The sequence below is a fragment of the Artibeus jamaicensis genome, unplaced genomic scaffold (genome assembly GCF_021234435.1).
Source record: "Artibeus jamaicensis isolate MK-2021 breed Jamaican fruit bat unplaced genomic scaffold, CSHL_Jam_final contig_373, whole genome shotgun sequence".
Taxonomy (NCBI): domain Eukaryota; kingdom Metazoa; phylum Chordata; class Mammalia; order Chiroptera; family Phyllostomidae; genus Artibeus; species Artibeus jamaicensis.
This window is the reverse complement of record NW_026521807.1, coordinates 3,507,132-3,529,163: the sequence shown is the minus strand read 5'-3', so window position 1 is coordinate 3,529,163 and position 22,032 is coordinate 3,507,132. Positions and strand designations below refer to the sequence as shown.

Here is a 22,032-nt window from a genome sequence, read left to right as displayed (position 1 = left end):
TTGACTAAAAGTGGCCCACCATGTCTTGTGTGGTGTTGTACCAGTGCTGATATAACAAAGCAAAGCAACACAGAAAACAAAACGTACACAAGAAAAAACACCCCCAACAAAAACAGCAAAATCAGTGGTAAAAGAGCAAGAACAATAAAAGTGGAAAGAGAAATAGAATATTATAAGAAAAAAAAAGAATATGATCAGACCAAAGGAAAGATAAATGATTGTGAGAAGATAAGGAGAGGAGAAACAATAAGAGTATGGAAAAGAAACAAGTAATCACCACAAACCCCCCCCCCCAAGACAGGGGAAAATTTTTGAAAAAATAAGGAAGGAAGAAGGCAAAATGGAGTAACAAAAGAGTAAGATACAATATTTGCAAGTACAAAGTAGAGCAAAATAAGAATAAAATTGAAGAAAAATGATATAGAGATATGCAAAAAAAATGAAGAAGAATGAAGTGGAATTCCTCTCAGCACAGCACTTGCCTGCTGGACTCTCCCTCTGGGTACAACTCTGACGTTGTGTAGAGTTGGTGCAACTCAGTGTCAAATGCTGCCCAGTCCAGCTGTAGGCAGCCTATTCAAAGCTATAATGATCCACAGTTTGTGGTTATCTCCTTCAGGCATGGCTGCGTCTGGGATGGGCCTTGCTGCTTTGTAAGTCTGGCTTTTTATCAGCACTGGGTCCAGGGATTGGTCAACTAACAACTGAAGGCACTGCTGGATCCATCTCCACCTGCTTCTGCCTTCAGTCCTGCCATTAGTCTTAGTCTAGCCACTGACCCATCTGTTTCTGAAAAGGCTTCTGGTGGAATCTGAAGGATGGGACCCCTGGATCTCCTGTGGGTGGTGCCATTCAGACTTCACAGAAGATGGTGAGTGTGTTCAGAGTCTGAGTTTGTCCCCGATTATTTCCATGAACTTGGCAGGGCAAAGCCCTTAGTAGGATAGTGAATAGGGCCTTCAGATCCCAGAGTTTGGGTCTGCTGGAAACCAGATGGTGTTCCTCTCTGATGAGGGGGAAGTGCCAGCCCAGTTCCAGGGGAAGTGTATGGAATGGCTATGCCCTAAAGCCAGTCTCTATCATCCCTGAGTCCTCCTGTGTTGCTCTTTCCTCAGCAAGGGATAAGATGCAGATTGGGGGAAAGTAAGAAAGAAATAAAAACTTAAAAATAAAAAATAAATGTAAAAAAAGAGGATGCTTGTGGGGCAGGCAGGATTCCAGTGGGTATAGCGGGACCGGTCAAGATGGCAGCATAGGCAGACATAGCTTGCCTATTCTCACAACCACATCAAAATTATAGTGGGTGTGGCAAGTAAGACTCCAGAGGATGGTGCCAGGAACCTTCTCAATGCTGCAGCAAGTGGTTTCCCACAGGGTGGAGTAATTGTTTTCCCCTGGGAGGAGATTGCTCTTCTCAAGAAAAATGGCTGCTGGGGTAAGGTGGTATATCCTGGCATGGGGAACCCAGCAGCCATTCCCGCATACCTCTCCCCAAAGCCTGCCACCCCAGACTCTCCTCATGTGACTCCACACTGTGCTACCCTCCCTTTGCCTGAGCCCAAGGTGAGTGGCTCAGAATGCAAAAACCTGTGAGTTCACCCTTTAGAACAAAAGAAAGAAAAAAAGAAAAAAGTGGCTGTCTCCAGTGGTTCCGTCTTTCTGTAGAGAGTAAAACAAAACAATACAAGCAAACAAAAACATGGCTTTTCACCACTGGATGCTGTCTAGGTGGGTGATCCCAACACTGGTGCTCCATGCTTGGGAGCCCAGTCTGAGGTCCAGGCTTCACTCCTCACTGGGGAAAGCTCCCACAGCTGTGCAGCTTGGCCAGCATCCATGAAAGTGGTGCTTGGCCCTTTCACATCCCTGCCCTTTCTACTGGTGGTTTCTGCCCCTCCTTGGTTAAGTATCTCCTCTTCAGGTAGTCGTCAGTTGTTTATTTCGGGTGGATGTTCCCCTCCTTATTTTCAGCTTGGTTCTGAAAGGTGGTGCGAGATAAAGTCTCCTACTCCACTGCCATGTTGCCACTAATCTATGCTGAATTTCTATTTATTTTCAAAATATAAAATATGCCACTAGGGGGCAGTGTCGACATATAGTTTTTCAAGCACATCTCCAATATAATTCCTTTAGAAGAAAATGAGTCATCTGTAATTGTGTTGACAACAAAAAATTTTTTTAAGTAAAAAAAGTAAGAATGATTTGATTTTACAATGTTTTGTGTGGCAATAAAGTTCCGAAAAGCATATCAAAGGGGCAAGCATCTTATACAGTAATACAACAGTAAATCAAATAAAAGTGTCTATCATCTATGAATGGAAGCATTCATATTGAATCTGATTTGAGGGTTAAAAATGATAAATAGCAATTTCGTAAAAAAAAAGTGTCATTTATCCTTTTCTAATTTCACCTCAGTCATATGCAGCCTCTGAGAGCTGTGCTGCTCTGGCCCCATTCCTGTGCATTGGGGGATGGAGGATAGATTGCTAGTTATCTTTGTAAGGAAGTTCTGGAAATTTCTTTTCCTTTTAAATTCTGCCTTCTCCTTTAAAACTCTAGCATACTTGTGAAGAAGGAAGTTAGTATTATTTTTTAATTGGTGGATAAACTGAGGTGTAGAGATTCCACATAGGACTTAGCAAATTATAGAATGAAAATTGAAATCTAATACAACCAAGATAGTCTCATTGCTATTATGTTTTTAGAAGAAATTATAATTTAAAAAAAGCTAATTAATCCGAGGATATTTAGAAAGCAACATGAACTCTTTCCTAATACATGAAGAATAGCTATGTTCAGTCTAATGGTCTTGCATCGTCAGGCTTGACCTCTCATGAGAGAGTAGATATTATCAGGTAAAAATATATTTCTCAATCTAGCAAACCTGGATAGTGTTGGGAGAACTTCTGTTTCTTTCAGCTACCAAAGTAACACATGGCTGTTGCTCCTCAGACTGACTTCCTGGAAGCATTTAGGTGGATTCAGTTTTGAGTAGAATGGAGAGGATCTGGATACCAGTCCCTTCCCATCCGCTCCCTATTGGTTGGTAAGTTTCTTAGTGGTAGAAATGGACCAGCGAATAGAGAACAGCTCTAGCACTCTGAGAGCAGGACTCTGGGCTGGGCTTTGGAGACTTACTAACAGGTCCCATATTATTGATCTAAGAATAAACTTCAAGAAGTGGGAAAGCCCCCATAGCTGAAGTGTCCCATAGCAGTGTTTTTCAAACTGTGACCCAAAATTCATTAATAGGTCATAAAATCATTTTGAAGGATCCCAACCAGCGTGTTTTATTACTAAAATAAGATGGAATACAAAATATCAAAATAGATCACACTTTTTATTTCAGTGGTTGCATAGTATGGTGCTTTACTGGGTCATTGTGTAAATTGTGTTTCTTGCTAAGGGTCACATTCAGAGGAGCTTGGAAGTCACTTCTCTGTATCACTTTATCTGTCCCTGTCTGGTTTCCGAGCCATTTGACAGTTGACATCTAATCCTCCTTAATAGCCTGCAGACTTCTTGAAATGGGATTAATGTCCCAATTACTTTTCCTTGGCCACAGCAATTTCCTTAATACCTTATTCATGGTGGGTGCTTAGCAAACCTGCTTAAGATTTACTTTGTATTTATTTTGCTTCTGAGGAAACTTTTAAAACATACTTTTAAAACTTTCAGGTCCCGTTTGTAATTCTATTTTGTTCAGTTCATACAGATTTTATGTGTAGGCTGGTTTTAATACAAGCATTGTTATTTTGACCATCTTTTCCTCATTTCTAAGGACTGTGGCCCAAGCATAAAGAATTCACAAAATTGGGTTCTACTGAGGTTAATACGCAGATTTGCATTTCTGTTTTTCAAAGAGCTCTTTCAGTTGCTGCTCACTGGTGGCTTCCTTCTGCTGCATCAGCTCCTTTGTTCCTTTGGTCACTCCCCAGGCATCGGGCTTTGACATCGAAGGGTTGTACGGCCTGCCTGATGCTATCCGAAGATTCTCCCAGTATTCCTTCCTCGCCCTGGGTGAGCAAGACATGCATTAGACTGCTCCCTGAGTGTCCATCCCTGTATCGCTCAACTGGGGTACTTCCATGGCACCATCTTTGCACTCTTGAGACTGTGTCCACTAAAACACATTGATTATTCCATACTAAAGCTTTTCCCCTCAGAATCTGTAGGTTTAAAATTTCTTTCAACTTCTTATTTTTAACATATGCTTAGGGATCAAAAGTTAAGAATTAGAATAGGGGCATTTTCTATATGGTGGACCCTACCTCCCCATCCCCACTTTCTGGCACTCTATGCATGAAACAGCTGAGCCCACACTTACTATTCTCCCCCAAACCATATCACTTCTGCACCTCTCACTCCATGGATTCTGCCTCCTTCTCCTTGCTTTCTCCACTGTCTCCTCTAGTTCAGGCCTCATCCCATCTGATATTCTAGCAAAGGCTTCCTCACAGGTTCCCCTGTCTCAAGGCTGTTAAACCTTGCTAACTCGCAAATCTTGTCCTGGACCACTTGTGACCCTCCAGGCTCATCGCTGCTTTGGGGATGAGTTCACACTCAGCTAGTGAGCATAAATAAAAAGGTTGTCTCCTCTTCTTGGCTTGTGTCTTCTATCAAATTCTGTCTCTGATATTCTTAAGCTTCTAGTTTCTCAATATGCCATTCCCCACTGGAATGTAAACTTTGAGGGCAAAGACCTTTCCTATCTTATTCACCACTCTCTTCCCAGCACCAAGAATTGTACTTGGCACAGAACAGGCACTTAATTATTATTGTTATCCTTAAGTTATACTGAAATCTTAAATAATCAATTCCTTCAGTGTTAGTGTCCATCACATGGGTAGTGCTTTCTCAGAGCATGAAATCATATTTCATTGCAACTTATGTTATTTACATTGTGTATTCCTAAAGCCTTCTCTAGAAATCACTCCGTAAGGTTGTTTTACAAACATCTCTGTGAGAGAACTTAAGGAGGATAATGGACTCTTTCCCATCACACAGCAAGTTAGCTGTAGTCTTTATAATGACCTGCCTTGGGCATATTCATAATCTGCATGAGTTCAGTTTGGCAAATAGAGTTTAAAGGTGCCTACCTGGCTCTAATCCATGGTTTGGTGTGCATGTCCAATCCACTTCCCCAGCTGCCATGCTTTTCTGAGGCCGGTGGCAAAAAGCCCCTTTCTGGGGCCAGCTCCTCTGCAATTGCCCTGATGTGGTAGGGCTCGAATCCACAGCACCCACCTATGTACCTGACCCCCAGGTTGTAGGCCTCTCTGGCGTATTTCTGAATATCCCACCTGGTTGTAACTCTGGGCTCCAGTCCTGCAATAAATGGCATTATGCTTAAGTTCTTTTTAAAGAAAATATTAAAAGTAGACAACTATAATTAAGTATATATCTTGAATAAGTGAGTTAAATAATTTTTCAATATTTAATTCTTAACTTTTTAAAGCTATTAGCTATTTTGTGTCTATATATCCAGTTTCAACTGTTGTGACAGCTGGCCTTTAACATGAACCCTGCCCTCTGACATTCTCATCCTTGTGCAGCCCTCTCCTGTGTTACATCAGGTTGGTCTGCAAGACCAATATAATATGGCAGAAGGGATGGTCCCTAAAGGAAACAGGATAAGGTATGAAGACCTTATAATGGAATAGGAGGCTCGCCATGCTCCGGCCCCACCGATATCTCTGGGCTTGATTTTCAAGGTAGACTCGCCCCCATTTCCAAAACATGCTAAAGGACTTTCCTCTCTGCCTGGTTACAGGCATGCCCTCACTTCATCTGCTCGGTCTCTTCATTCAGATTTGCCATACACTAATCCAGTGATGGTACCTTCTCTCCACCCTCAAACCCTGGACTATCTGAGCAACATTAAAAATAAGAGAAAAGGATCTTGGAAGTAACTGGTTCTAACTGTCTTATTTTTCTGATGAGAAAATTAAGATCCAGAGGAGCTAGGGAATTTTGCAAAGGTTACACAACTCAGCAACAGGGCTGGACCCAGAACAAAAATCTTTGCTGACCCCTCCCATGAGGGCATTCCTTTTACCAACCGACACGCATGGCTAGCTGGTTGTCTAGCTACGTGTTGATTCAACTTTGATTTTACATTTAAGTTCAGAGGTCTTTTTTGCTTGCTTGTCCCTTCTTTTCCTTCTATGACTGTCTAATGTCAAGGGATTTGTGGCTGCAGGGAGAACATCTGGGCCTAAAGAGATAGGAAGACATTTGTTTACTGTGATAAACTGGTGATAGATTTATTGGGAATTTGTCAAACATAAAGGCATTGAGACAGTGTATACAATAGAATGTTTGTCTTACCAAAAGGGAATTCTGGCAGGTCAATAAATCCCTGTTTGTTGCAGTCGGGAGTGTGGTAGGCCAAGGGCTGACTCATCAGGTGGGCTTTCAACCCAGCAGCCTGCAGGCCTTCTTTCATGAGCTTCACTGTTTGCAGACTGATTGTGGGGTCAAAATGGCAGTTCACACCAATGATGGAGGCTCCTGCAAGTGAGAAGAACATTTTAGCTTTAGGGATTTACGAGAATACTAGGAGGCCCAACTCTCCTCTCTTAATCAGGGAGCTTTTATTTGGAACAGTGAATTTGGAAAGTATAGCATTTGATCTTTACTCCCTGGAAATCTCTCTTACCTTTGGGTGAGAATGCTTGCTAACAGACAGCAAGTACTCTCTGTGACGAGTACTTTGAAGAGCCTGGTATAATTGAAGTGTCATTTATGCACACTTGGCTCTCCATCTTTTTTCAAAGAAATCATTATTAGAGGTTTTTAAACTTCAAATTTTAGTAGTCAATTTTTCGATCTTTGACATTATATCGCAAGTACAATAATTATTTAGCACTTCCAGCTGCTAGATTGCATCCGTGGTTGCCATACCACTCATTTGAGGGATAAATCAATGTTCCCTTTCATCAGGCCAATTTAATAATGTCACTAAATCCAGATTCCAGGAGCAGCATTGGTGACACCATAAGCTGTGGCACCCAGTGTTCAGTGACAGGCGTCTCAGTGGTCCTCACTGGGCTGGGTCTACAGTTTGCTCCTCATTCTTCTTCTAATCAGGCCTTCCTTCTGGTTATTCCTCTGAATTAGCTTTTGTAGAGACACCCGTGACCTCAGTCTTGCCAAATCCAGTAACTGCTTCCTGTTCTCATTTTACTCTGCCTCTCAGCAGCACTGGGTCTGTCGAACCCTTCCCTCCCTCATCAACACTCCCTTTCTCTTAACTTCTGAGAACTCTCATACTCCCTTAGTGTTGCTACTGCCCACCCCTCCCGAAGCCCGAACTTTTCAATCCTACAGTATCCCAGGATCCTACTGAGCCATCTTCTGCTCTTTGCCTACACCCTCTTTTCAATACCATCCATATCTAGAACTCTCCTAAATGTCTCTCTCTCACCTGATCTTACCATTAGGTTCCAGTCTTGTCTATTCAACCGCTTGGATCTTGATTACCTTTCTTTCTTTTTCTTTTTTTCCTTTGCACGTTCTCTGCCAGAGTTTTTCTTTCCTTGCTTGGCTTCATTACACTAATGAGTTAATCCTATGTTGGCTATTTATTGAATGTCCATTACATATGAGACCTTGTGTGGGGATGTCCAACCTGTGGCCCACGGGCCACGTGCAGCCCAGGATGGCTATGAGTGTGGCCCAACCAAAAATCATAAATTTAGTGAATGTTATGAGATTGTTTTGTGATTACATGTCACAATGTATTTAATGTGTGGCCCAAGACAACTCTTCATCCAGTGTGGCCCAGAGATCCCAAAAGGTTGGATACCCCTGCTGGGGTTCTAGAGAAATGTATAGTCCCTGACACCAAGGATTCCATAATTTAGCACAGGGCTTTCCAAGGTTTGTTCCATGAAAATAATGTTCTGTGATTAGTTAAGTTAGACAGTAGCTGTTTACCACATCTCCTTTCTGGACACTGCCAGTGTATCTGAATGTTTCAAAGGCTCTAAGAAGTTCTGCAGTAAAGAGACCTTCTTAACTTGGTTTAACACAGCATCTTCTAAATGTATTTGACAACAGAACCCTCTTAACATCGTCACAAATTTTAAAATGCTGACTGAGGATATTCCAAATGAGGGCTATAAACAGAAAGTGTTCTAGTTCCTAAGAGGATGGAGTGATCTGGGGGTAGGGGTCCTTATGTAAGGGTCCATGCAGGTAGAGTTTGAACTAATATTGGAACACAGACTTATTAGATGGATATTAGATGAATTTATTAGACAGATATTTATTAAGTGAACCTATTATGGCCTAGGGTACTCAATGCTGAGACAAACAGAGTCTCTGCCCTCTTCAACTTTAAAATCTAATGAGAGAGTCAGACATCAAAGAGATAAACGAATGAGATAATCAGGAACTGCTACAAAGGATACGAATGCAGTGCAGTATTTCAAACACCGAGCCTCCACCTGCTCCGAACAGAATTGCGAAGGAAGGAGGAGCTGTAGGCCAGGGATCCTTGCCCATCAACAGTGGTGATGACGAAGGCCTCCTCTGATCTTCTTAAAACAAGTGAACTTGCTTCTCCTCCCTTTTTTTATATTACCAATCAAAAATTAGAACTATCCAACTTCATTTCTAAATCTAAGTAACTGATATTGTCAATGACCAGTATGAAGTGACTTTCATGAAATATCAGGAGCTGGATAAAAATCAGGAATCAAACAAATAGCCAACTGAAATCTCTCTGTCCCACAAAGCCAGTTGGACTCTTTCACTGACACTGAGCTGTTAAAATGAGGCAGCGTTGAAAACAATCTGTGTTTTCCCTGATTGAAATGAAACCCAGTATTAGCGATGAAAATTACATAAAAAGATAAATTCGGTGATCAGTATTTCATATCAAAGGATTTTTAACTTTATCAAGTCAGTTATAAAAAGCAAAGCATACCAGTAATTTATGAGAATGGAAAAACTCTGGCAGAGGGCAACTGACTTAAAAGTTATTAATGTTTAAAGACCTCAACTTGAGATAAGTTTAAAATAAAACACAATTTTTCCAAATGCTCCTTAGTTACCAAAATTCTTCCCATCTCTAGTTGTTACACCTTCAGCATAGGTCTAATTACTCCTTTTAAAAGGCTGGTATGTGAGTGTATTAGTTTTTTCTTTTTAAACATTTTCCTTTATAGAACTCAATAATATCAACATTCCTAAAAAAGTAAATGAATGGTTTTCTGTTAATAAAAATAGTATCTAGTGCTTCACAGGTGGAACTGCATCTGTATGTTATTTTTTTTTACAACTTTTAATTAATTTTATTTAGTATGTATGTTATTTTAAAGACCCACTAATCGCAAACCGACCAAAGTCCACCATCACCTGCTTTCACCAGGCGCACTGCACACTGGCCAGGGCTTACACCGTGCAGATCTCCTTCGGGCCCGATGCACATGGTTGCTGCCACTGGCTTTCCAGATGTTTTCAAGGTTTCGACTGCCCACACTGCCTCTTCAACATGTTCAAAATACTGAAATAAGGAAAGGTTAAGGGACTTTTAATCTTGTTTGTCTAGACAGTTTGAAAACTTATTCTATTGCTTAATTAATTATCACTACATGTGTGATTTTCAAACTCTGAAATATTTTGAATATTGAGAATTTGAAATTGAAAAGCATTAGCATTTTTAATGGATTAGAATGGTGATTTTTTTACTGTGAATTGCAGTTAAAAGGTTTGAAGAACACTTTCTTAGATTAACTGAATCAAAGTTAGTAGAAGCCCAAAACTGGAAAAAGATTTCAAAGCTAAATATTACTATTACTAGTCATGATTGGCACCTAATCTCACATGGTCATCAGGAAAGCGAAAGGCAGAGAAAACGTGCAAAGTGTATTTCTCTCCTCTTTTATTGCTTGTTTACCTCTGCAATCAAGAAGTCCACGTTCTTCTTCAGAAAGACCTCTAACTGCTGCTGAAATACTTTTTTAACTTCAATCTCACTCTTGCAGCTGAGGTATGAAGGTGTCTGACTCACGCCTCCTGCCACCAAGGCGTCTCCCTCATCAGCCACTTGCCGGGCAATGTCACAAGCAGCTTCGTTGACTTTGTTCCCCTAAAGTCGTGAGTACATAATATGTCGACATTTCCATTTGACATTGAAACAAAATTATTATTCAAATGTCCACATCTTAGTTGTGATTTGACTCCAGAAAATGACAGTGATGGAATAGTTCAGTGCTTTCCCAAGTTGAGCGTTTTGCAGAGCGAAATACCAATAATACTGATGAAAAAAGAAATCTAATGATGGTATCTAGGATACTGCATTATACCAAAGACCTGTAAGAGGGTAAAAGTCTTTACATAAGAAGATCTGGTATCTTTCAGTGCCTAAGCTGCACATAGAAAAATTGTGGTGATAATGATGATAATTTGTCTTTATGACAAATAAAAATAAAGTTCAATTAAAATGACAACAAAATTTATGACTTTTTGTCTTTCTGTATTTTAGCAATGAACAGATAAATGTATCACAGGTAAGGTCTTTTCTAATTATTTAGACATTGACAATGGACGTGTCCTTAACCCCTCTGCTATAGGCCACACAGAGTCATGGGAGTTTTAAAACTTCCTTTTCATTGTAGAGATGAAGAACTTGCCACCTTGTTGGGGTAGGCCAATGGCTTGCCCAACTGTACCACACAGACAATTGTAGCTGAGTCAGGAAGATTCCAGGTTCACTGACTCCTTGTGCCTGTGACCTTTCTGTATATTGTGCCACATTAAAAACTGTGAGGGTGTAAGAATTTGTAAGGATACCCACTCAGCAACTTAGGAGACTGGGAGAATCATTAATCATTAAATGCCTCTTCTTTGATCTGCTTCACTAAATACCTTTCTGTCAACTTGGGGAAACTCCAGATAAAAATGTAGATACTATTCATATATATTTCATTGCTGTATTATTTAAAATAAGACAACGCTGTGAAGAGGCTCAACATTTTCTCTGTAAGAACTTTGGTGATGACATGTGTATCTACTATATCCTTCTAAGAGCGCCACGTGTAGTGTTACTCACGGATATTTTCTCTGCAACATAGTTCCCCCTGTTCTCCAGCTTGTCTTCACTCGCATAAAAGGTGAAGGTCTGCATGACATTCGATCCAGCTCTGAGGAACTCCCGGTGAAGCTGGCGAACTGGGAGATTGAATAAGAAAGGCATTAATTGTTATCAGTTTATTAACCCATGATGTTTCCAAAAAGCTCTAAGATAAGTAAACATGAAAATATCTGCTTAAATTCTTGGTTGTTTGGCATTTATGCATCCTGAGGGCTAATGAGAGGTGGAGCTGGGGAAAGGAGAGATTTCTACCATGGAGTGGATAAAAGAGGGAGGTCCCAGAAAGGAGGAATCGTGTCCACATCTTTGTCAGGTAGAGGAGGTAGGGAAAAGCATTCCCTACAGAGTGAACAGCCTGAGCAAAAACAGGCGTGGCTTTGAGGGGAAGGGTTGTTAGTCTGAGCAGCTGGAGTTGAGGATGTGTTGGGGCAGTGATGGAAGATGCAGTTGGAAAGGCGGCCTGGCAGGCAGAGTGCAAAGGGCATAGCATGCCATTCCAAGGAGTGTAGACTCCAGACGGTAAGTGTGGGGGCAAAACCAATAGTTTGTAAGCAATTGAGTGATGTGATTAGCTCGGTGTTTCTGAAAAATGAGTAGGATATGAATTGGAGCAAGATTCCCAAACATGTCCATGGATGAATGCCAAAATAGCAACCTTTCCCAGGTTAGAGGAAATATAATAGGATTTTTTTCCCATACAACCAAATACATTAAATTTAAAGAATTATTTATCCTCTGCTCTAAAATAGTTGCCCTAACCCCTGGTTGCCCACTAGATACCCTGTAAGCTTTTAAAATATTGCAGATGCTAGATAATTATGCTAGAATATTATCTAGCATAATTTTCCCATAATCCCATAGATATTCCAATTTAGTTGGTTTGGGCAGGGCATAGCCTTTTTTTTTTAAGGTCCCCTACTGATTCTTATTTTCAGCCTTGTTGGGAACCACCATTCTAAGAGGTTGGAAAAATGCTCATGTCATTTTGTAAAATGACAGTGATGCTTAGCTGGTGTTTGTTTTGTCAGGGGAATTAACTCGGCAAAGTAAGAATCAGCAATCCAGTATCAGCCCCTGATATTTATTTTGAAATTCAAGGGACCTGTGAAATCCGAAGGTCTGGAAGCAACTACAGTAGAAGCCAGGAAGTTTTTAGGACATGGAGTTCTTAAGCCCTCAGGGCTGAGGCTGGATGAGTCTGGCATCTTTGTATCCCAGGTGCTGAGTAGACCACAGAGAACATGGGGAGCTCAGTTTTTGTTTTTAAATGAACAAGTGAATGAGGCAAAAAACCTTTTGAATTTTAGAAAATGGGTTTCTAAGCTAGAAGCCAAATCTTCATTTTTAAATCGTGGAAACTTTAGTTCTCAGTGGGAATTTAAAAGGATGCCTAAGTTACAGGGCTTCCAACTTGTTTAATTAGCAACAGAACCAATGAAAAACACCTATATGGAGTCCCCATGTACAGGTCAGATGAGCTGCTGTGGCTGGAACAGGGGCGCAGGGCCTGTAGACCAGGGAGTGACATGGGTTATAAATAGGAAGTCCACCTGGGTTGTCCTTAGGTATATTTCCAGAGGCTCTGTGAAAAAATTTTAAAGTGGTACACAAATTGTTTGTGTGTATGTACATTCCTTGTTCTCTTTTAAAAAAATATATTTTATTGATTATGCCAGTACAGTTGTTCTATTTCCCCCCTTCATTCACCTCCACCCTGCACACTCCCTCCCCCACAGTTTCCCCCCTTTAGTTTATGACCACCTGTCTCAAGTTCTTTAGATTCTATATTTCCCCTACTATTCTTGCCCTCCCCCTATCTATTTTCTACCTACCATCTATGCTACTTATTCTCTGTACCTTCTCCCCCCCCCACTCCCCTGTTGCTAACCCTCCATGTGATCTTCATTTCTATGGTTTTGCTCCTGATCTAGCTGTCCTCTTAGTTTGCTTTTGTTTTAGGTGTGGTTCTTAATAACTGTAAGTTTGCTGTCCTTTCACTGTTCATCTTTTTTATCTTCTTTTTCTTAGGTAAGTCCCTTTAACATTTCATATAATAAGGGCTTGGTGATGATGAACTCCTTGAATTTAATCTTATCTGAGAAGCATTTTATCTATTCTTCCATTCTAAATGAAAGCTTTGCTGGATAGATCAATCTTGGATGTAGGTCCTTGCCTTTCATGACTTGTAATACTTCTTTCCAGCTCCTTCTTGCCTGTAAGGTCTCTTTTGAGAAATCCGCTGACAGTCTGATGGGAACTCCTTTGTAGGTGAATGTCCCCTTATAGATATAAGGGAACATTCTAGGATTCTCTAGGATTCTCTGCTTCTAGGATTCTCTCCTTCATTTTAATCTTGGCTAATATAATTATGATGTGCCTTGGAGTGTTCCTTCTTGGGTCCAAATTCTTTGGGACTCTCTGAGCTTCCTGGATTACCTGGAAGTCTATTTCCTTTGCCAGATTGGGGAAATTCTCTATTATTTGTTCAAATAAGTTTTCCACTCATTGGGTGTTCCTCTTCCCCTTCTGGTACCCCTATAATTCGGATGTTGGAACGTTTAAAGATGTCCTGAAGGTTCCTAAGCCTCTCCTCATTTTTTGAATTCTTGTTTCTTCATATTTTTCTGTTTGGTCATTTTTTCCCTCTTTCTTGTCCACTCTTTTGATTTGAGTCCCAGTTTCCTTTCTATCACTATTGGTTTCCTGTGCATTTCCCTTCATTTCAATTAGTTTAGCCTTCATATGTTCCTCTAACTTGTGACTAAAATCAACCAGTTCTGTGAGCATCCTAATCACCAGTGTTTTGAACTATGCATCTGAAAGTTTGGCTATTTCTTCATCACTTAGATTTATCGGCTCTGGGGCTCTGAGTTGTTCTTGAGCCATGTTTTGATCTGTTTGTACCTATTACGTATGAGGAGCGGAGCCTTAGGTGTTCACCAGGGTGGGGCCACCCAGGTCGCTGGTTTGTGATGCTGTGTGTGGGGGCGGGGTCAGAGAGGGACAATGATGGTCTCTTCTGCTGCTTCCTGGCACTGGGGCCTTCACGGTCTGTCTCACCACTTGCTCCTTCACTGGTTTATCTACGCACAAATGTGTGACTGTGGTCAACCCTCAGTGAGTCCACTGCCTTGTGCCCTCAGTGGGTCTGCCCACTTCTCCACACCTGGGATCCACCCACGACTGCTGGCGCACCTGGGTTGTGCGCCCGGGTCAGTCCAGTGGATCTTTCCTGCCTGACCCCGCTCTGCTGCTGGCTCTGCTCCTCTTACCAGTTTGGCTGAAGTGTTTGTTGTTGTCAGACTTTCGTATGGTTCAATTTTCTGTGGTTTGGCTGCATTTTTGTTGCTAAAACTTTGTTGTTTTTAAACTTGGTTGTGTGAGAAGACCCAGTGCTTCCACCTACGCCCATTCCTTGTTCTTAAGTGATTTATTCCACCATGCTTCTTAAAACTGCAGTGCTTCTCAAAATGTGACCTAACTTAGACTCACCTGGGGTCAATTGTTGTGAATGCAAATGTCCCAGACCCTCCAGCCCCAGCAAACCCACACTCCTTGCCAAATTCCATTCTGATTCCACTGGGTACAAGAACCACAACTTTTGGCATAAACTTCAGTAGGAGAATTAGTCTGGTAATTTCTGAGTATTCTTTCAATTTCTATTTTCTGTTTTCTCTCATCTTAAGACTCCTGAGTCTTCATCCTCTAACCAATAATAGGGTATGGCTGGTCTCAATGACAAGGACAAAACCTACACTAATTAATCACATTCGTGATATGGCTTTAACCTTCTTATTATATTAGTCTTATTTTAGCATCATAGAAGCAAACCCAGTCTCTTGACTAAGATGTTGAGTTGGTTTCCTTAAAAATTCTTACATTCTTACTGTTTTTAAATGTAGCACTGTGCAGGGGAAAGGTAATAGGCACAAAAGGTCAGTGAACCTGGAATCTTCCTGACTCTGCTAGAATCAAATGTGTGATGTTGAGCAAGCTATTTATTTACCTACCCCAACAAGGTGGCAATTTCTTCATCTCTCCAATGAAAAGGGAGTTTCAAAATCCCATGAGTCTGTGTGACCTACAGCACTAGGGTTTCTTAAGGACAACCATCCATTTTTAATTTCTAAATAATTAGGAAAAAACTTTAGTTGTGATACATTTATCTGTTAATTGAAAAAATACAGAAAGACATGAATTTTGTGGTTATTTGTTGGGAACTGCCCTGCTTGGTTTCAGGAGCTGTAAACCCCCCATAGATAACGCTGAGTGAGCTACCTTCGAACTGTGAGCCACTAAGGAGACAAAGCTTATCTCCCTGGCAGCAGCGCTGCTTCTGCTTCATTTATCTCTGGCCCCCAATGCTTGGTCGGTTAGTAAATGACGGGCAAGACCCCTCAGAGGGGGGGCAACCTAAGCCAGACATGATCACTTGGGAGGCCCTCAAGGAAGGACTCAGGGGGCTACAGCAAAGAGGGGGTGATGGACCCTCCCGCCGCCCCCCTACCCCACCACTTTGATGAACCCTCAGTCCTCAGTCTGTCTGAGAGAAGTGTCCGAGAATTCCTTGGCTATCTGCCTCCTCTGCCTGACTTAAGCCTGAAACAATGACAGAGGGTGGTGTGGCCCTGTGCTGGGAATGGTGGACTCCCCAGATGATCAGGCCTGAGAAAGGATGTGTAAAATCTTGTGAAGCCTGCTTTGCTAAGAATGCTCTTAGTTAAGTGATAAAGGCCTGGGCAGAAAATGAGTTTGTTTCCCAAAGTTTAGTAGCCTTTCAGCTGATAGACCCTGACTCAGAAGAAGCCCTAACAATTCTTTGTATGCTATCTACTATTTACTGCCTGACAGTGATTAATAAGTTGTACCTGAACTCCTGCGCAAAAAAACAAAAAAAAAAACAATAAAAGCTTGTCTAGGCAAGGGTTGGGGCACTCTCACCTTGAGACAGTTGCCAGGCCTCTCCGAGGTGCCCCCCCTTGAGGGAGTAGCCGTGCCGTCCCTTTTCCTCCACAGGACTGGGTAGTCCCTGTGAATTTGTCTCATGTCTCATCCAGGACAACACTGGTACAGAGAGCCAGTGCACCCGTCAGTCATTTAGTTGAATTTTGTTCTTATTATATTAATCATAACGGCAAATCACCATCATCATCACCACTATTTGCTAGGTAGTCTTCAAGCTGCCTCACGGTGGCCGATGTGTTTAGCATTTTGAGGAAATGAAAGATGTCTAAAGAATTCATGCTCTGACAGAATGGTGAATGGTTTTTATGTTAGCTTATGCAAACGAATTTGTGTAGCTGCAGGTGCTTTTCGAAGTTAGGCTGGGTGACAGCTGGTCCCGAGATAAACTCTGAAAGCTTCCCGGCAGCTGGACTGCACCCAAAATATTTCTGTGGGACTGGTGCCTGGGCTCGACTTCCTAGTGCGGGGAGCAGTGAGACAGGGAAGGTGCTGCTACCAGTCTAATCCCTTATCCAAGCCATTTGGGGACCAAGTGTGTCTAGGGATCCAGAATTTGGGGAATTTTAGAAAGTAAATACAGTATATATGCTATATATTATCTAATATTCTCATTAGGGCTTGAAGCAGTAGCCCCCTGCCCCCAGTTAAATATATTAATACTTTTGTTTTGAGAAATTATATGACTAACCACACTAAATCATTAGTCACACAATTACAAATATCCCACAATAGTTCCGGTCACATTTGCCCCCACATGATTTTGCTGCAGGTTTGGTATCCCACTGAAGAAATGCTGCAAAATTTTATTTGACCTTTTAGACTTCACCGTGGAATTACAAAGACTTGCATTTCTCAAGTAAAGTTACAAGGGTCAAACTATCCTCTGTATGTATATAACTGGGAGATATTATCCATATGCTTATACTCTCCCTCATTCCATCCCAACTCCCCTCCTGCCCATAAACAATTTGTGGTCAAAAAAGTAAAATGAGAGTAAGTTGCGTGGGTACAGGTACAGGACAGGTAGACAGTTGAATTTAAGTTGAGTGGGGTAGTATACAACATGTTTAACTGGTTGGCACATGTACAATGAGGAGGGCCTATCTGTGAGATCGTGACTAATAACTGTACCATTTAACTTAGAGTGAGTAAGTAGGCAAGGTGGGCACATGCAGGAGAATGGATAATAAACAGCAAAGTAGAAGGAAGAACTGAGAGTCTGGATAAGGTCGAGGAGTGGCAGCGTTAGGGAAAGTGAGCAGAAAAGGTGGGAGGTGGTGGTCAGAGAGTGAGTCCTGGTGACTGTGATTTCAGAGGCGGACAGCTATTGATGATGGTGAGGTCTCGGAGTGGGCGGCTGAGGGGGGCTGTGGAGGAGCACTGCAGCTGGAGCTGAGGGGGAGATCAAGGCATCAACAGGAAGACTGCCAGATGGATCATCTGTGTGGACACCAAAGTCACCTAGAAAGGTGAGGGAGGGAGGGACAGAGGGGAAGGCAGTGAGCAAGGTACTAGACTCATCTAGAGTGAGGGTCAGGGACCAAGAGGTAAATGTAGGTGACAGCAACAGGGAGGGCTGTCCAGCATGCTTATCCAACATGTGAATCCGCATTTGCACAACTAGTACAGTACCCAGCAGGCATTAATACATATTTGGAAAATGTGGCATGAATGTATCTGTTTGATGGTGTGCACCTAGACTTGGGTCAGTTTGAAGTTCTCTTTTATGAGCAAGGCACCAACCTGCTTCTGGGTGCTCCACCACAGCTTCGGGGGTCCAGGGGCCGGCCTTCACATAGCCCCTCTTCTCCAACGCGAAGACAAACCCTCCATCCCCAATCACAACCTCTCCAGAATTTAAACGTTCTAGGATGCCCTGAAATTACAGATGGAGGGGGTGAGGGGAAGAAAAGGAGTTACCTGAAATTCGTAGACAATTTTCTATCTTTAGTACTTTTGCTATTATATTCTTGAGAAGTATGACTTCTTTAGAGTTCTCAGAAATTACATGTATATTTTATATTCACAGTACTATCTGTGAGGTCAACAGCTTGCATGCTCCTATAATGAAAATTTGTATATACGTGTACTGGTCTCTTAGGACACATTACAGAGTTTTAAAGCATGTGGTGAAACAGTGTGACATGTGAAGATATACCTGCTGAAGGATTAAATGAAAAGGTTGTATTTTCTAAAAGATTCTATGTATCTATTTTTTTAAAGAGAGGGAGAAAAAGAGACAGAGAAACATCAATGTGTGAAAGAAACATTGACTGGTTGCCTCTCTAATGTCCCCAACTGGGACCTGGCCCACAACCCAGGCATGTGCCCTGACTAAGAATTGAACCAGTGACCTTTCAGTTTGTAGGCCAATGCTCAATCCACTGAGCCACACCATCCAGGAATAAATGAAAAGGTTTTATTGTAAATCCTCAAATGAATACTTAGCCATACATTCAAAGAGATGATAAAAATTGATAAAGAAGTTGGAGTGGCATTAATACTGTGTAGGCATTTTGAAGACTGAAAAGTCAGAAAATACTTGGTAAAAACAGGAGGAAGAAGATACTGCCTTAAAGGTGGTCACAAAATCTTCACGCATAAAAGTCCATGAGATAAACAACTACAACAATAAAGAATTGATCATATGTACTTTCGAATATAAATGTCATCATTTCAATGTGCCTAAATGCCACATCTTAACACCACAACTTTGATTATGACCTAATTAGCAAGAAATTATATAATGTGTACATATATATATATACACATATATATAGTCATTGTAGTTCTATCAGAAGCAAAAACAAGAATCAAATATAATGAGATATGACCTGCTGCTACCTTTCATTTGTCTGAAATAGCTCATGGTATTTTTGTTCAGTCACTTAGCAACTCTCACTGGACACGTGTGTTTTCAAACCCTAATACCACACACATTTAAATACACAGCATAGCTAAGAATCTGATATTTATTGGTGGAGTGGTTAGCAGTGATTCCACTACCATGTTGTCCATACACCGGTTGAACAATTATATCAGGAAGAACAACTTCTTATATTCTAGTGCATTTGTAAATTACCTGGACTTCAGACTTTTCTGTTACTAAGCTAAACAGCTTTTTAAAAAAAGTTGAATGTGCTAAGAAAAAAAATGCTCAAGATACCGTTTTGTGAAAAAGTATTACCAAACAGTATGTGTAATATCAGAGCATTTTTGCATAAAAAGTACACATTTGCTAGACAACAAGCTAGCAGAACACAGGCTAAAATGCAGCAGATGGCACTCACAAGTCTTTTCCAAGCTGTGTACAATGAACATGTGCTAGCTTTGTGACATATACTTTTAAACTCAAGAGTATAAACATTATAGTCCATGTTTTAACACTGACACATGCACGGAAACAAAGTTACTGAAGAAACATTTTTTTCCCACTTTATGTTCATCTTTTGCTTATAAAATCCTTTAAAATGTTTCATTTTCTGATTTTGAGTTTGAGGAGTGGTTTAGAATTTTTGGCTATGTGAATGGGTTTGTAAAAAAATTTTTTTAATTTCTGTGGGAATTATTCTTTCCATTTTACATCAACTATTCATTTAGAAGATTGGCAAAGAAGGTCAACCTAATTGAACTGTTGATAGCCTATAATCATTTGCCACCTCAACATCTTCCTCAACTGTTGACGTATGTGTCTATTAATGCTGCGTGACATTTAAATTTTTTAACTGGATTGACTTTTTTTGTGTGTGTGGAGGTGTTTGTGATTTGGAAGGGATGTCTGGCAATGAGGATGAGAGGCGGACCCGCCCTCAAGGTCCAAGGGGGGAGGGGGAATCTTTGGCCTGGCCAGGTCTGCCTTCGTGCCATCCCCTGGGGGCCTCTGTCCACCAGGCCTCGGGCTGGGTGCTTGGACACCTGAGGGTCAAGCATATTCCCTCCTCCCTGCATCCATCTCTTCCCATCCATCCAATCCCCAAAGTCCACAAAGGCCGTCAGTCTGGACTGGAACACTCGTCCCAACCAGTGTGTCTTTGGGGAGATACTCGCTTGTTGCTAAACAGGTGCTGGAGCTGATATTTTCTTAATTCTATTAACAGCCTGTCCTCGATATCTTATGGCCTCTGTGCCCGTTTTCGAGGCTAGCATAGTGCATTTTATAGCCATCGCTGAAACCAAACTATGGGAGAAAAACATACCATTGCCCAACCAAACTCCAGTGCGCAGCTGCGCGCAAATCCTGCGCTGGGAAGCGCCTGAAGACCCCAAGGCAGAGGCCAGGAGGTGCGTGTTGGAAACGGTCAGAGCCCACGCCCGTGCCTCTCTGCGGGGCTGCAGCAAGGGCAGATACACAGGAACCCACGCCACAAGGCGCCCCCTTGTCCAGCCGCTGTGGGGGAGGGAAGTCCCGCCTGTGAGTCCAGGAGCTGCACTTCCGGAGGAGTGCTCTGATGTCGGCGTGTCGGACTCAGAAAATGTTGCGAGTCTCAGCGCCCTCCGGTCCCTGGGCACAGAGATCTCAGGAGTGCTTTGGTCAGGGGTACGAATGTGGGCTCAGAGGTGCCTTGGGGTCCTGCAGGAGAAGTCGTGGGAGCACCTTCCTGTCACACCCAGGCTCCATGGACGCCTCTGCACTCCCCGGGGGTTGGGGGTTGGTGGATCCATAGACAGATCCTTGGCCGAGATGGAGAGCGCCCTCAGGTTCCCCAAAGACTCACCTTCTTGGCCTTTTTGCCCCCAACGGGTGCCATCTTCGTGGTGTCTGGAATGGAATTCCTCAGGGATGCCCACCTGCGATGCCTACAAGTCCCAGAGCTGTACCACGTAGCAGCCGGGCTCTTTATAACTCTCGAATGTGGGGTGGTTTCCCTACACCCCCCCCCTCCCCCTTGGTCCTGCTGCCGGCCTTGGGCGGGAACACGCCCACCAGCCTTTTATTGAGGCCTGCCTCTTCTTGGGAACCTGCCCCAGAGAGCAGATGATCAGAAGGGAAGACTGAGATTGTTCTCCTAAATGGGTGAAAACAGCGAGAAGTAAAATGAGGAAAAAAAAAGTGAGTTCGCCACTCACTCAGGTTTCAAACCTGGAAACCTGCCTGCTCACAGTCCCTCTTTGCCCCGCCCGTGGCTGATTCTGATTTACTTCTCCCTTGCTCGGGATCATGCACCATTACCTACTTGTCAAGGTCCCTGCGAATTTCGCGCATACCCAAATATTTGTCAAAGGCCGTGGGACAAGACTATTGGGTGAGGAGGCCATGCCCTGAAAGTCAGCCCGAAGTGCCATCTCTGTGATAAACATCCAGCGGTTACAGAACATGACGAACTCAGATAGTGGCGTTTACGGAAGGGATCCATACTAACCCTGCATTAGTGGGTGTGTGTAAAATGACCTTCTCCCCTTATAGCTGAACTTACAGCCTTGCAGCTCTAATGTAGGCATTTTTAATAAAAATATTTTTGCAATATTTAACCAGGGCAGACTTGTAACATTTATACACGTCAGTAGAAATGTACTTTAGCAACTTCAAAATTCACAGAAAATACTATGTATAAAAACACAGATGGGAAGGAAATAGAAGTGTTAACAGTAGTTACCCTCTGATGGTCGAATTGAGGTTTGCTTTTAATTTATTGGTTGATTTTACTGTATTTTTCAAAACATCTTTACAATGAGAAGACATTGGTTTTAAAATCATCAAAGCATTATTTAAAAAATGTATGACAGTATCATAAGTAGCCTAGAGAACAACCAAAGTGCAGACTCTTTTGCCCAAAATAAAAGCACAGGAGGAAGTTTGCATGTGGACAGTCTTCATTTCAACGCAAAGAAGAACATTACTATAGCAAACGATGAATTGATACACATTTAATTTTTTAAATAATGTACACTTGGTATATAACTGAGAAAAGTCCTTTTGCTTCTGAGAATTGTCAAGTTGAAAATGAAAAAATGGAAGGATGATG

General features: G+C 42.0%; 1 protein-coding gene across 1 annotated transcript; it reads right to left on the bottom strand.

Annotated features, from left to right (window-relative positions):
- Nucleotides 1-3,321: 3,321 nt before the first annotated feature.
- Nucleotides 3,322-21,188, bottom strand: LOC119035984 (betaine--homocysteine S-methyltransferase 1). The gene is made up of 8 exons (XM_037127519.2): nt 20,785-21,188; nt 17,813-17,945; nt 11,063-11,181; nt 9,908-10,099; nt 9,367-9,514; nt 6,331-6,513; nt 5,100-5,328; nt 3,322-4,016 (listed from the first exon to the last, which is right to left on the bottom strand). The coding sequence occupies exons 1-8, from the start codon at nt 20,815-20,817 to the stop codon at nt 3,830-3,832; spliced, it is 1,224 nt and encodes a 407-aa protein (XP_036983414.2). The 5' UTR covers nt 20,818-21,188; the 3' UTR covers nt 3,322-3,829.
- Between the last annotated feature and the right edge of the window lie 844 nt (nt 21,189-22,032).